General features: G+C 42.5%; 1 protein-coding gene across 1 annotated transcript in view; it reads right to left on the reverse strand.

Moving 5' to 3' along the window:
- SNX25 (sorting nexin 25) overlaps positions 1-15,107 on the reverse strand; it is a 189,442-nt gene that overhangs the window by 58,673 nt on the left and 115,662 nt on the right. The window contains exon 7 of the mRNA XM_083170201.1: positions 2,795-2,985. Within this exon, the coding sequence (XP_083026327.1) occupies positions 2,795-2,985 (191 nt within the window). The remainder of the gene's footprint in view (positions 1-2,794; positions 2,986-15,107) is intronic.

The raw sequence follows: 15,107 nt of genomic DNA on the forward strand, positions 1-15,107 counted from the left end.
TCAGTAAACTATGCAATGGTAAAGTTAATAAAGAACATTCTGTTCTTCAAATTTTTGACTGCACCAAAAAGGGAAGGGGGTCACTTATTTTTGGACTTTACTGCTAGCGCAATGTCTCCAGATACCACAAAGGAGCTATCCAATAGGGGTAGCATCATTCTGTGAGAAAGAAACCACTAAAATCCTGCACCGACTGTTGCTAAAATCCCCCTGAGAAGCATAACTAAATAAACACTTTTGAAAGATTCCCTCTTCCTACCAGCAAGGTCATCTGCTATGTTTTAAGGTGACTTAAATAGCAATCAAAAAGTTCTGGAGGCCTTTACTAACTTATTTACATTAAATGCCAACAGTAACTGAATGTTAACCAATGAAAACATTGAAATAATGTTAACCAATGAAAACACTAGAACATTTTGCATTAAACCAGTGTTTGTGGTTGCCAATGATAAAAATAGGTGGACAAACAGAAGAAAATCCTGTCCCTCACCATAACACAAAACCTAAGAATGACATATAAACACAATTTACTTAATTTAATATTTTTTTTCTAAATTTCTCAATAGGAAACTTTTGGCCTACAGGTGCCATTCAGAAAAAATTCACATACTATAGTGTGCCATGATTAAAAAACACTTTGGGAACCACTGGGTTAATGCATTGATGGTAACCATGAGTTAATATAATTATGTAGGCAAATGGGAGAGGGCCTTGCTTATTTGACTAACAATCTATAGGGGAGATAGGTAGACACAATGGGGAGAGGAGGGCATAAACTGCAGTTACATTTGTAAAAATAGTACCAGAAACTTCCGGTATTTAATTACATGCATATAAATGTAAAAAAACAAAACTGAAAGGCAACTAGAAGCTCCTATGGAATATAAAAAATAGGCAACATTTTAGATGCTTGACATTCAAAAAATGGGGACATGGGTCTGTTCTGATCATGAGAATGTTAGTCTTGTGATAATAGTTTTATATAATAATGGCTGATTGAGAACTACACATACATGGCTATGAAAAACAATATTTAAAGCGCAAGACTGGGCTGTTATAAAAAATAATTGTTATATGTTTTGAATGTATTTTAATTGGATCCCTCTGATTGTGAAGCAACATAGCTTTTTAATTGACAATTACTGAAAAGTTAATCTTGCATGGAAAACAATAGCTACAGACAAACTGAATTAATCTTTGATGAAATCATCATTGACAAAGAAATGTGTCAGCAATATCTTAAGGGTTGCTTACTTGTGGGCATATAACCTTGTTTTATGCAAGTTATTTACTGACGAGTGAACATTTCTCATATTGGAACATTGTGCTCAGTTATCCATGGGCACTAAATCTTCCAGCCTGATCTTTAATTTTTTTAATTGTGTACAATAGTACCAACTGAAAGCGGATAATGCTGCTTATTATGTGGTATAATCTTAAAACATTAGAAAAATAGTTGCCTAGGCAATAAAAATCGGGCACTGGGGAGATGTCCCTCAAACAGGAAAAGTACAGGATGAGAAAAAGTAGCGCTAAACAATAATATATAATTAAAAAGACATGGGGTGACATTTAATAGGATAAGAGATTCAGAAATTGAGAGATTTGGTGAGAAATCTCCAGTTTTTTTAAAGCGGCAATCATTTACACTGCTTAACCAGTTTGAATTTGAAGTGTATATAATTGCTGCTTTAAAAAAAACCTGGAGATTTCTCACCAAATCTCTCACTTTCTGAATCTCTCATCCTATTAAATCTCACCCATGGTGTTTAATGATAAATAATAGGGCACAATAAAAATGATAATAAGCACAAGGCACCTTTGACACTTCACTGAATGAATTGATGGACATAAAGGATCCGTTCCTATGTATACTGCCAGATATAGCCCACATAAACAAGTCTCCAAAGCAAAAAAAAGACTCTCGCAATTTAGATGGTATGGGTGTATCAACCACAATTTGATGACCATTTGGGGAATTAATCCCGTTTGGGCTGCATAGCAGCAGTATCCCCCATTATGGTTGTGTGGAGAGTAGCAATATTCCTCTGGGATGGCAATAGCTGTGGAGTGTGGATCTTCCCGCTTCCCATACAGTGGGCCAGATTCTCTAAGCTTCAAAAGTCATAAAATGGAGAGTAATAAAAAGCCAGCCAATCAGCTCCTGCCTGCCATGTCACAGACTGTTTGAAAAATGTCAGACAGGAGCTGATTGGCTGGCTGTTTATCACTCCATTTTATCACTTTTGAAGCTTAGAGAATCTGGCCCAGTGTCTTAGATGTGCGTACACCTTAGAAATCACTTCACGGTCGGCAACCATCTAATGATTTCCTCGCCGCACGCAAGCTGCGAATGGATGTTTATGCTAAATATCCGTTCGCGTGCGTGCGGGGGAACTGGCTGTTCACTTGCTGCCTAGCATCCTTGACAGGTGCCATCGCCTGTGGTTTTATGTTTTGGCTGATGGGTGTATATTAATTCAATAAGTAAATATAATATTTTGATTTTACATAAAAGAGAATAAAATACCTTGAGAAAAAAGCTCATTTAGAAAAATGTTGCGTTACATGGAGAATGGTTGTGTCAGGCTGCACATGGGATAAGGCTCTGTATAACTATCAGGGTGCTGGGAAGTGGACACCGATGGTGTTATAAATAAGATTAAAGTTAGAAAAACAAAAAAGTGGGAAATCACATATAACTGAGTATTAGTACAAATATAAAATGACAAAAGCTATCTAAAAGGTGCCATATCAACTACACATTGTAATAATCATGAATGTCAATTAGTACCTTCTGGCTTTGAGGACAATCTGAATCATCCGAGGTCCCATCATCCTGCTGGTCATAAGCTGGACCTCCAAGGAGTTTGATTCGTTTTTCACACTGTTTTTTGGCCACAGTCAGCTGATTGATGTACCGTTTCATATTACGTGCCCTCAGGAGGTCTGCTTTCATGGCTGCTGTCTCTTTACCTTTGGGATCTAAAATACAAAAGGAAAACACTTACAGATTAGAAAAAAATATCTAAAACATAACACTTCCATATTGATGTCTACACTCCATTTAGAACAAGTTGTGTGACACACAGAACATTACCTAAAAATGAAACCCACTGTAAAGGCAAAAAAACATACTAGTGAGTTCACTAATATTATTAAATGCCACAAGTGGTTGTATGTGGTTTACATGCTGGTTTCTAGTACTGCCTACATGCAACATAGGTATAACTATGTACAAAGCATAAATAGACAGTAAGGAATGAGTGTGTACAAATTGTACAGTACATGCCTAAGTGGTAAGCTATCCCATGATGCAACACAGAAATTTCCAAACGCCACCATTACAGGCAAGTTTTCTTATTTTTAGAATATCCATGCTTGTGCACAGGTGACTTAATTAGTACTTGAGTTAATTTAATTTAGCAATCTTTGCTCAGCGAACGATATTCTTAAACCCTGCACTGTTATGTTAGGGATTGGGAAACATTGCTGTAGCACATACACATGGGTGATTTAAGTCCCATTTCTAAGCAATCTGACAAGATTGCTTAGAAATGAGGCATGGATGGCCCCGTGTGTACACCCTATAGGGATGGCGAGCCACAATCCCGTACTTTGCCTGCAGAGATAGACAGTGCATGCACTGTCTGTCCTGCTTAGATTGCAGGGTTTTGCCTATTAGCACAGATTGCTCAGCACCCATCGCGGTTGCATCGCATGTATGCTGCAATTTTTGCTTAAGCACCTCGCTAAGCCCTGAGACTCCTTCGCACTGTGTGTACAAGGCTTTATACAACAATCACAGAACCAAAGGGAGTGCTTGTAAGGACTCGTGGGCACAATGGAAAACAAAGGACAATATTTAAGTATCTGGTTATTATAACCACTAATTGTTTTGCACTTTATCAGCACTATGCAAGTCATTGTGTTATTCCTGTGTCAGCCACTTCAGGTTCACAGAACACATCAAAATCCAACTTCTTATTTTATAATGTCCACTTTACTCCTGTAAAACTGCTCGGTTCTACTTATATGAATTCTGACAATATGTGGACAAGTGGCATGTTCTGTTGTTTTTTGTTTTTTATTAAATACTGGGTAATAGTGCTAAAAATACCAAACCAATTCCAGGCACTGGGCCAAACCAAAATAAATAAGAACACAAAATCAGGGATAACACATCATGTAAAACATTGAAGACACAAGTTAGTTATTAGAATGTCTGTGTAGCCTACAATATGTTGACCCAATAAAAAGGAAAATCAAAATACCCATAGTTGACAGATTTAAAACAACGAGAGCAGTGTAATCTATAGATTGTAAGCTTGCGAGCAGGGCCCTCATACCTCTGACTGTCTGTAAATACCCAGTTTGTTTTATCACTGTCTCCTATTGTAAAGCGCAACTGAATATTCTGCGCTATAGAAGAAACTTAACAAATAAATATAATAATCTTATAAATTAGAGTTTATTTTGCACATAAGTAGGATGGCCAATTACGGGACCGGCAGATCCCGGGATTTGGCCCCAAAATTGATGGAATGTAAATACCGGTATTGCGCCAGGTGCATTTTTTTTTATTAGGGATGCAAATTCTGGGATTGAGCACTTTTTAATCCAGAATCCTGAGATTTAAAAAATGCCCTGGCATTGGCATTTCTACACATAAATCACCTATATAAAAAAACACAGATCAACATTTCCCACAACACTCAACTAAGGCCTTTGCGCAGGGTTCTTGATGCTCTTCGGGTTGTGGTGTAGTTTGGTTGACCATGACTAAGCGACACCACAAGGTCAACAGATAATAGGCTGACACATGAAAAGGTTGACATGAGATTTTCACTTTCTAACTTCCAATGTCAACACCTGAGCACATGGACCCCCTCTCCCAATTAGTGTAGGGCTTTACTTGCCATGTTTTTTTACTGCACCAAATCAATAGCCACGTGGATGCTGAAGTATAACATTTTCTTTAAAAAAATGCCACCAAAAATCCTACAAATCTTGCTTAAACCACAGCCCTTTTGACCATGTCAACTAAATGTGTGTTGACCATATGGGGTCAACCTAGACACTGCCTATCAGCCATCCAGATACCACTATTTTGAGGTTATCTGGTCCATAGATCACCCCGAATAGTCCACAGAAGCAAAAGGCCAACATGGCCAGTGTGAACATGAAAAGGTTGACAGGTTTCATTTTTTTGTGTCCGTTTGTAGATTTCATCACATGGACCCACTCTGTGCTTGGCACACATTGCCATTCCCAACTGGAGTCTAAGTGGATGGTAATGTGTGCCTGTGTAAGCATGACAATCGGATACAAAAAAAATGAAACCAGTTGACCACTCATGACGTCCTTTCATTTCTGTTGTCCTTGTTGGCCATATGGTGCCGACCAGTGTCTGCACTCTCGCTCGGAGGTGGAAGGCACAAGGACAGACCGTGAACACTGCACAGAGTGCGGAGCTGATTGAGCGGTCATCTAAGTACAGGATGAGAGTAGCTGGCTACAGGATCCAGAGTGAGAGGGTACTCAGAGTTTTTGAAAAGGGAAAAGTGCACCCCTGGGGTCTTGACGTGTTTCTCCGCTCTCAACAGTGCGGCGGTTTCCTCTTTCTTAAGCTGGCCATACATCAGAAAGATCGATCTTAAGATCGATTGCGCTCATGATTGTGTACAATTTCCCTTGAAATCCCCGGCAGTCCTTGGTGGTTTTTGGACACACAATCTACACACAATCGATCATACAATCAATCATACAATCCATCTACTGCATGATTGTGTACACAAGATGTGCACACAATCTGCATACAATCCATCTTACAATCAGTCATACAATCCATCTGCTGATGGATTGTATGATTATGTACATAAGATGTGCACACAATCTGCATACAATCCATCTTACAATCAGTTGAGATTGTATGATTGGGTACAATATCTTTCTGATGTATGGCCACCTTTAGAGCCACCCCTGGATCAACATTTAATCAACCTGTAATCTAGACCCTCTTCTAGAAAGACCCTTATGTTAAAAAGTAATGCCAAAATGAACCCTTGCTCACAGAACCCTCCCTAGTGGATGTATTTCCTACCTAAATTTGTTTCCCTTCCCAATTCGGCTGGCCCTTAACTCACCTTAGTTGTCTGGCTAATGCCTCTGCCATTTACTGTACGTTACTGCTACATTTCATAATGGTGGTTTAATATCTGCAACTGCATGCAGCGTTGTTCACTGGTGTTATATCTGTCATGGCTAGGTGCATTGTTTTATCTATTGCTATAAATGCATTTGATGCACCATTACAAAACAAAAGACAAAACAATAAGAGCAGGAATAGTGGTGATTGATGTGTGCTGTAGTTTATTGCCCACAGAATGAAAATATGATGTGCTTGCATCAATCATGGCCTCTGCTCACCCCTCGTCTAGCTGTTGGCAGCCACTGGTGCGTGATTTGCACAGACTGCCGGCAGGACTATGTCTGTCTGACTCGTACAAACGTGGGCACAGGGCACATTCAGACTGTTCTCAGCCCAATTCATCTTTCTCTCTCCAACAAACTGCATAATGAACATTTGATTAACCTGATTCTTTCACGGGAATTGATCAGACATTTCTATGTTTTCTAATTTCATATTAGAAACAAAAGTGTTTATTTAAAAAAAAAATAGCATACACATGCTCTACTTTATAGCAGGGTTTCCCAAACTCGGTCCTCAAGGCACCCTAGGTAAGGATGTCCATGCTTATGCACAGATGGTATGATCAAACTGAACAATGCACCCATACTAATTAAGGCACCAGTACGTTAGCATGGATTTTGTCTACAATTTTGGGGTGCCTTGAGAATGTTTTGTATTCACTGCTTTACAGAGTCCACGCAGACATTATATATTTTATTTAGTGCACAATGCCAGGAGCTTTGCACAAATCCATTCTATGTGCAATATCAAATCCATTCCGCTTGTACCAAAACTCATGCATTATGTGCAGCAGCCCCAGTACTGTACAACACCCAAACTCATATGTGCACATTAATCTATTGATATTGGCATAGCAAACACTGATATGCTTTCACATGTATTGTAGTCACTGATGGCACTTCTCTAACAACATTTAAAGCAACAGTGACCGGTTAATACTAACTATAAATACAAACCCTTTTATTGAATCCATGTGAACTTCGACTTGTTAGCGTCCACATGGGATACGGTCGGTTAGTCAACCTAAAGATGGTCAACAGTCATTAGGTTGACACCACTAGGTCGACATACTGCAAGGTCAACATGGGTCAAGTGAAAAACAGTGAAAAATAACGTTGCCCTTTTGACTGTCGACCTAGACCATGTCGAACCTATGTGTGTGTCGACCTTTTCCCATGTCGACCTAGACCCCTGTCAACCTAGTGGTGTTAATCTAATGACTGTCGACCATCTTTAGGTTGACCATATGATCCATACCCGTCCACATACTGCATACATAAAGTTACATACTGTATCTGTGCCATATGTTAGCACACACCCAGATGCACATGCTGATATACACCCAAACCTTACCCACTTCAGATTACGTCAGTCCCCTTTATAAAGCTGGAAAGACAAAACTCCTCACACCTATTCATTCTGCACAGTCAACTGAGTTTCTCACAGGAAGTGTTTCCTCCAGATTCCATTAATGTTCTGCAGCTACTAAAAAGATGGTGGGAGGAGGTGATGCTGGTGTCACATGACTGCAATCTGCACCCAGCTAATAACTGCCCCAGGAAGCCTACTCCTAACACCTCTCCTCTGCATTGCAGACCGTGTAAATGCCGGCTCCTACGGATGGTGTAATGGTTAGCATTACTGTATGTGGCAATAGCTACAGGGAAGGATCCCATTATAATGCGCCAGTAATGCCACACTGCAAAATTAAATATGGTCCGAACTAGATGCTGTAAGTTGCACTCTTAACCTGTTTTACATCACAAGAGATACGATCTTAAAACCATATTAGAAAACGTGATGATGGAAGTTTATGTCTACTGAGCTGGTGTGCAACACATTTGCTGCAAAAGGTGTACATTGCTATGAAAGGGGCTTCATTACCTTGGAGGTAGTAACACTGCATGCACGGACAGTGGGCGGTATTCAATGTGGATTTTGGCGATGTGCAGCGAATCCTGTTTAGGATTCGCTGCACATTCGCCACTGGTCGCCGCGTTCCGGAGCCTCGCCGGCTCCGGTATTCAACGAGTCATGGGGTCGCTGCCCCTGACCGGCGAATTTGAGCTCCTGCGGCGAACGCCGCAGGGAGCCTGAGGACGGTGGCAGGCAGGGAGATGGAAGTCTCCCTGCCTGCCCGAGAACGTTTGTGGGGGGGGGGGGGGGGGGGGGGAGGTGGGCTCCCCGGGTGCCAGGCAGCACAGGCTACCCCCCCGGGGGTGCCAGCAGGGGACCGCGTATATTCACTACACCCGATCATGAATATGTAATGATCGGGTGAAGTGAATATATTGTCAATGTCGAGTTTTATACACACCATTTTAGGATAGTATGGCCGCCATTTTGGTTCGCAGAGTTGCGCAAATAAAGTTTCCATACCAGAGTCTGTGTGACAAAGTGGACCAGAAGCGCAGCCATACTATTACACATAAATTCATAATAACATACTGACACTAAATAAAATATAGTTAAAGGTTTAGAGCACCACACATAGCTTAGTTAGCATTGCATACATCCGTCTGTATAATGTTTAGTACCGTTACGTTCCGTTTCTTATGCGCAGTATTCCGGTCATTGCGAATAAATCGCAATCCATACGGCCCGATAGTTATGGACAAAATCCATATTCCCAAGACAGTTTCTGTTAAAAAGTGTATAACAAAGGAATCTAGTTGTAACCGGTTCTACTGCTATTTACAACCCCTGACGACGATACCAACAGACAAAGGACTCCAAAGTTCACCTTCCCCCTGCACCTTTGCCCCAATCACAGAGGACTTGACATACGAACCCTGACCAATAGGAATGGCCTTTGACCTCCCCCTTCTGACCCTATAAGATAGGTGACCCAGGGCGGCCTCGGTCACTTCGGCACATCTTCCTTTCCCTGACCATTGACCGGACTATGTTCACACCTGAACATAGTGAGCTCCGACCGGACTGCGCTGCGCTATTTCCCCTGAAGGTAAACATTCGTATTCCCCTTTTATGTAATGTGGCTGATTATGATTGTATCCTGTATCTGTTTTTCTACCCCTAGCAGAGCCTGATTATTATACTCATTGTTAGACTACTGTATTACTTGTTATACCTGTATTTTCTATTCCTGTAAACCCCTTTTGTCCATTAGGGACTTAAATACATCTTTTTACGGAGTTTCTACCTCCTTACTTCTATACTGTGGTTGTGTCTGTTATTCGCATAGCGATAAGGTATATTATGGACACTGTCCTAAAAGGTATATTCGCAGATTAGAGTCAAAGTACTGCGAAAGGATCTCTTATTAAGGTATTGGTTCTTTGGTGTGTAATACACAATAAAGGTACGCTACGCTGCGCTACGTTTTGTTCGCACGTAGCTAGGTATAAAGGGTACGCAGGTTACGGACCTAATACGTAACCTGTGCTTTTCACTTATTGTTTCTTTGGTCATATTTAATCGCCATTAACAATTGGGGGCTGCATCCGTCCGTTTCACACTCTAGAGCTCAGTACCAAACGCGCGGCCTGACCTATACCAGCAAAAGGGTGGAAGTATTTATTATCCATTGCTGGATAGGCCAGGTCCGCGGCGGTGCGGGGTTCGAGAGGTGCTAGCGTTGAACCCGAAGTACAATAAGTGAAATCCAAGGAAACATTAAGCCACGTGTTTTAAAGCATATTTAAGTGTTTAGTAAACTGTACTTCTGGCTGCCACAAGTAGTTTAACGGGGTATAGTGTCTTGAGTTGCTTGTTCATTACAGTATATGTGCCACGTGCGATAAGGTTCGCACAAGTGGAGACAAAGGCCTGTGTATTATTATAGTACATAGAGGGTATAACTTTTAGTGTTAGTTACTGCAGGGCCAGGGACTCCGCCACGTGGCGATAAGTTCCGGGCCTTTTACAGTAACGTAAAGTGTCTATTGTGTATTACGCAAGGTGCGCGCGCACGTGCTCACATCGGGGAAATTTTCGCATCTTTGTACGTGATTTATGGATTAAGTGCGGGATTCATTTCGCATCTTGATACATAACTTTCGGACGAAGTAAAGGGATTTATTTCACATTTAGGAGCAATTACTGCGTATAGCGAAACCCGAGTGCAACCTTGCAAATACACTGTAGAACACGTGGGTGGCCGATTCATCGGCGGCCTGTGAACAGGTTTAACAAAACACACGTACACACGTGGCTGTTCACTGGCACTGCACATGCAGCACGCATAGGAACTCAAAGGTGAACAGTGTTAAATCACTAGCTTTATTTAAAACAGTATAGTAACATACTGTGGATAGAGCGGTGATTAATAAGAGAAAATAAGTTTTTCTTTTTGTTCATTTTCTTATAAATAAGCAACTCAAGCATTATTTTAATAGATTCCTATAGCTATTTAAAAGGGATTTATACCTGCATAAGTATCTAGTGAGAAACTACCAACCTGGGAAGATTTCTCTGTACAGAAATATTTCAATTTTAAGCGTAAGACCAAGGTGTAACTAGCACCCAGTGCGAAACAAAACTGAGGTGGACGGGTGTGTGACGACACGACTCAAGCGCAGTGTAGTCCAGTGTAGGACAGTTTGGTGTAGGACAAGGTGCACGTGACGACGTGCCCATAGGAACTGCCCCTTCCGTGGAACTACCTATTTTGATCCACTGGGAGGGTACAAGAGGCAAAATCGGAACCCAGTGATCCGATCAGCTACTTTAGAAATACCGATTTTGAGAATACAGGAAAAACAAGTTCTTGTATTTTGCAAAATCCGGCCGCACCCCGCAAGACGTGTAGTGATGCGTTTCTGACCGTAAAGCGAGTGGTGATTGAGTACATTACCTCGCATAGTGGGCTTCATGCTTGATTGCGGAATAGTGCCATTTTGTGGAGAAGGAGTGATTTGGGAGTGACTCACTGATAAAGGGCCCTCCGGTTTCTGCTAGCTGTGAACTTTTATTCCTGTAACAATGGGAAATAACAGGTCACACAGGGATACCGAGTCAGTTAGGGAGGAATCTAGCCGACCCAAAGGGTCGGCGGCTTCCATAATGTGTTGGAGCACAGTGAACGAGTAGTTGTTTACAAAAAGAAATGGAAAAGGATTGACACAAGGCAGCAAGTTAGAATTTCCCAGTGTTGGTGGTTTCGATCCAGAAGTCTTATCAGCAGTTAGAGATCAGAAATGTTTGCTCTTGCCACTCGAGGAAAGAGTTGAACAGAATGAATGTCTAAAATTGTGGCAGAAGGAAAGTACAATCAAAAAGGAACATAGTTATCTGTCAGATGCAAGTATAATCAGCCACAGGAATACGAATGTTTCCACTCACCAATATGTAAAAAAGGGAACAATTCAAGTCCGAAGTGAAACCAAAAATAACCTGAAAATGAATAACTTGTGTACTGTTTTTACCCCCTATAAGCAAGATACAGATCCACAGGGGGGATTCCTGACATCAGCCATCCCTTGCGAAGCTAGCGGAAAGGAGAGGCTGAGACAGCCCAAGCTGCTGCTGCCATTCTGGTCGAGGAGATGGCTGATGCCAGGAACACGATTGGAGACACAGGTAAGTACACACAACACAGCACAGAGATAGTTGTTCCTGGGATGTTGTCCAATGGTGCAGGGGAGATACAGATCCACCCTCTGCACACAGTTGAACCTCCTTGTGGACGGGGAGACAGGGATGAGGTAATGCTTGTAAAGGATAGTGACATGCACAATACGTGGACACGATTGGAACGTCATTCAATCATCAAAAATTTCCCTGATCCCAGCAAAGATCTGGCAAAGTGTCAGAAATTTGTTAGGGAGCGAGGAAATTCAGATGAGCCCACCAATAAGGATTGGCGATACATGTTGAGAGCTTGCCTCCCTTCACACATAGATGTCCAGAAGTTCATTCGAGACAGTGGTGTGGAGGGCGACAAAATTTTAACTGAACAGGGCAACCAGGAAAATATACGCCTAATAAATATACAATTGGGTGTACATTTCCCAGCGACGGTTGAAAATACCCTGAGGTTCACCATCACACAGAAAGATGGTGAGTCCACCAGCGGATATTTCAACCGTGCTTTACAGGCGTTGCCAAAACACTCTGGTATCCCCAGCCCCAGAGACAACATTCATCTTAAGGGAGGGATTGTCTCTGTGCTGATACAAGGTCTTAGGGAAAATCTGAGAACCAACATAGAAACCATTCACCCCAACTGCAGACAGATGTCAATACATACTTTAAAGAAATCTGCTGTTGATCTGGACAAACGATTTATGACAGAAAGACAGACAAACGGCATGCAGAAACTGATAACAGCCGATAGTCACACTTTTAGTAAGGATCCAACCTATAACATACCACACCCAAGGCAAGACACGGTAAGACAAAACCAAACGGTATGTTTCAAATGTGGAAACAAAGGACACATAGCCAGACATTGCAGGGTAAGTAACCATAGGAAATATAACACATATGTAAGTAACTGGGAGACACAATGGGAGAAGACAGGTAGGTCTCAACACATAGCCATAGCCCCACCTAGTAGCCAACGCCGCCCTAAGCATGACACATATATGCAAACAGGGAGTAGGACACACATACACCCCACAACCAGGTAACATAAGACGGTACTTATGTAGTAACTGGGCTGCCGATTTTGAAATCGGGTCCATCGCATCGCATCGCACCCGACCATATCGCATGCGATGCGATGGACCCGATTTTTCCATAGGATTCAATGTTAAAATGGACTGAGTCCATTTTAACATAGAATTCAATAGGAAAAGGGGTCCTTTTCATACCCCTACTATCCAAGTGGGCATGGAGTTGGATATAAACCTGTGGCGAGCGTAGCGAGCCACCGAGCCCGAAGCGTGGCGAGCGTAGCGAGCCCCGCGAGGGGACACAGAATACCGTTCGCTCGCCACGCTTCGGGCTTGGTGGCTCGCTACGCTCGCCACAGGTTTATATCCAACTCCATGCCCACTTGGATAGTAGGGGTATGAAAAGGACCCCTTTTTCCCATTGAATTCCATGTTAAAATGGACTCAGTCCATTTTAACATTGAATCCTATGGAAAAATCGGGTCATCGCATCGCATGGTCGTATGCGATGCGATGCGATATCGCATCGCATCGCATCGCATCTGATTGTATGCCTTAACTTAAGGCATACAATCAAAAAATCGGCAGCCCAGATACTACATAAGTACCCATAAGACAATATCTGAGGGAGGAAGTTTTTTTTGTATCAAACCCGTTAACAACATTCCCTCCTGGTCTAGGTTGTGCCAAATAATTAGCAGTTACAATTGGGGTAACAGGAAAGGTGCAGCATTACCCATTGGTAAAACAAATAGAGATCATAATCGGGCCCTTGCATATCAAATGCTCTGTCTTATTGACTGCAGCGGCTACGATTGACCTTCAAATTACAGAACTACAGATGGCGCCGGGCTTGTCTTTGCTGGGGATGGCGGAGGACTCGCCACCCGCCATCCCCCGCCCCGCGCCATCTGTATGTCGGAAGGGGACGCGCGTGCACGAGGTGCACGCGCGTCCCGTTCCGACGGTGCTTTTGCCCGGGTCCCCGCCGGCTTCCCCGGGTCCCCGCCGGTCCACACCGCCCCCCCGCAGCCCCCCCCCGTCTCCCTGAAGCTGGAGACGGGCAGGACTGCACCCGCCGCGCCGCCTCGCCGCCCGGCTATTGAGACGCTCGTGCGTGGGAGACGCACGAGCGTCTCATTCAGCCAGAGCGCCAGATTGCTGGCGGATCGCCAGGGACACGGTCCTGGCGCTCCGCCAGCAATAATAAGGCCAGCTCCATCTGTACCTTGAAATAGAAGTTATGTCTGCTACTGGACTCCAGAGAATTCATAACTTAGAGACAACATGACCAGTATGCACGAACTAGATGCAAAATTGTTAGATATACCCCATGACTAATGCTGCACTGTACTGTTATAGATTTTTTTTTTTTTTAACCCATCTAAGGTAGCTAAAAACTACAGCACAAATACCGAGTTCCCTTTGAACTAAAGATGGGAAGGACACAGGATTAATGACAACAATAGCTTCAATAGAAACCCTGTTAAAAACAGAAAGCATAGCGCCCCAAAGTACAGCTTCACCATTTGAAACCTGAGGTTGAGCTGGAAAAATACCCAGTGAAATAACAGGGTTCCCAAAAGAGAACTTTTAGCTAAATACCCCTAGACACAGCCCATATTCACAACCACACTGGGAAAGAGAAAAGAGGGAGGGCTTACAAATCAGAACAGGAGTTAAAAAGGGTAAGAACCAAATAGTTGAGAGCCAATTCCCCCATAGTGCCAAATTCTGGTGTCATCCAAATAAAAGAGAAATTTCCTGTTTGAAAATAAATGTACACATTACTGTCATTAATTTTTTTCTATTTTTTTTGAGTTTCTCTCTCTCTCTTTTTCCAATTTTTTCTCCTTCCCCTACTCTTCTGTTCCAGAAACCTCAGAGAGCCACCAAGCCCCTCCCCCGGGTCTTGCAAGATCGCACACTGTCCTTACGGCCCACCAATGGGTAAATACCAATACAATGGGTTAATGATCTATTGTTATGTCCTTTCCTCATCCACAACACCAGCAGATGGCGATAGACAACTTCTGGTGTATCCTCCTGAGGCAGGACATAAGGTATCTCAGGACGGATTGCGGTTGCGCCTGAACAAGGGGGGGAAGGGAAAATCTGGGACACATTAGTAACCATAAACCCACAAATCATAGAAAAATAGTTTGAAAAATCTGTCGCACTCCCAGCAGAGAAATACCTATTGTGAATATGCGGTACCCCATAAAGCGAGTAGTCAAAAATATATATTTTTCAGTAAATCTTGAACAAAGTCCCAGTAACTTTAAGCATTGCTCTTTTATGTTACCCAGGGCAAC

Source organism: Crinia signifera, chromosome 1 (genome assembly GCF_055691185.1).
Source record: "Crinia signifera chromosome 1, ASM5569118v1, whole genome shotgun sequence".
NCBI classification, from domain to species: Eukaryota; Metazoa; Chordata; class Amphibia; order Anura; family Myobatrachidae; genus Crinia; species Crinia signifera.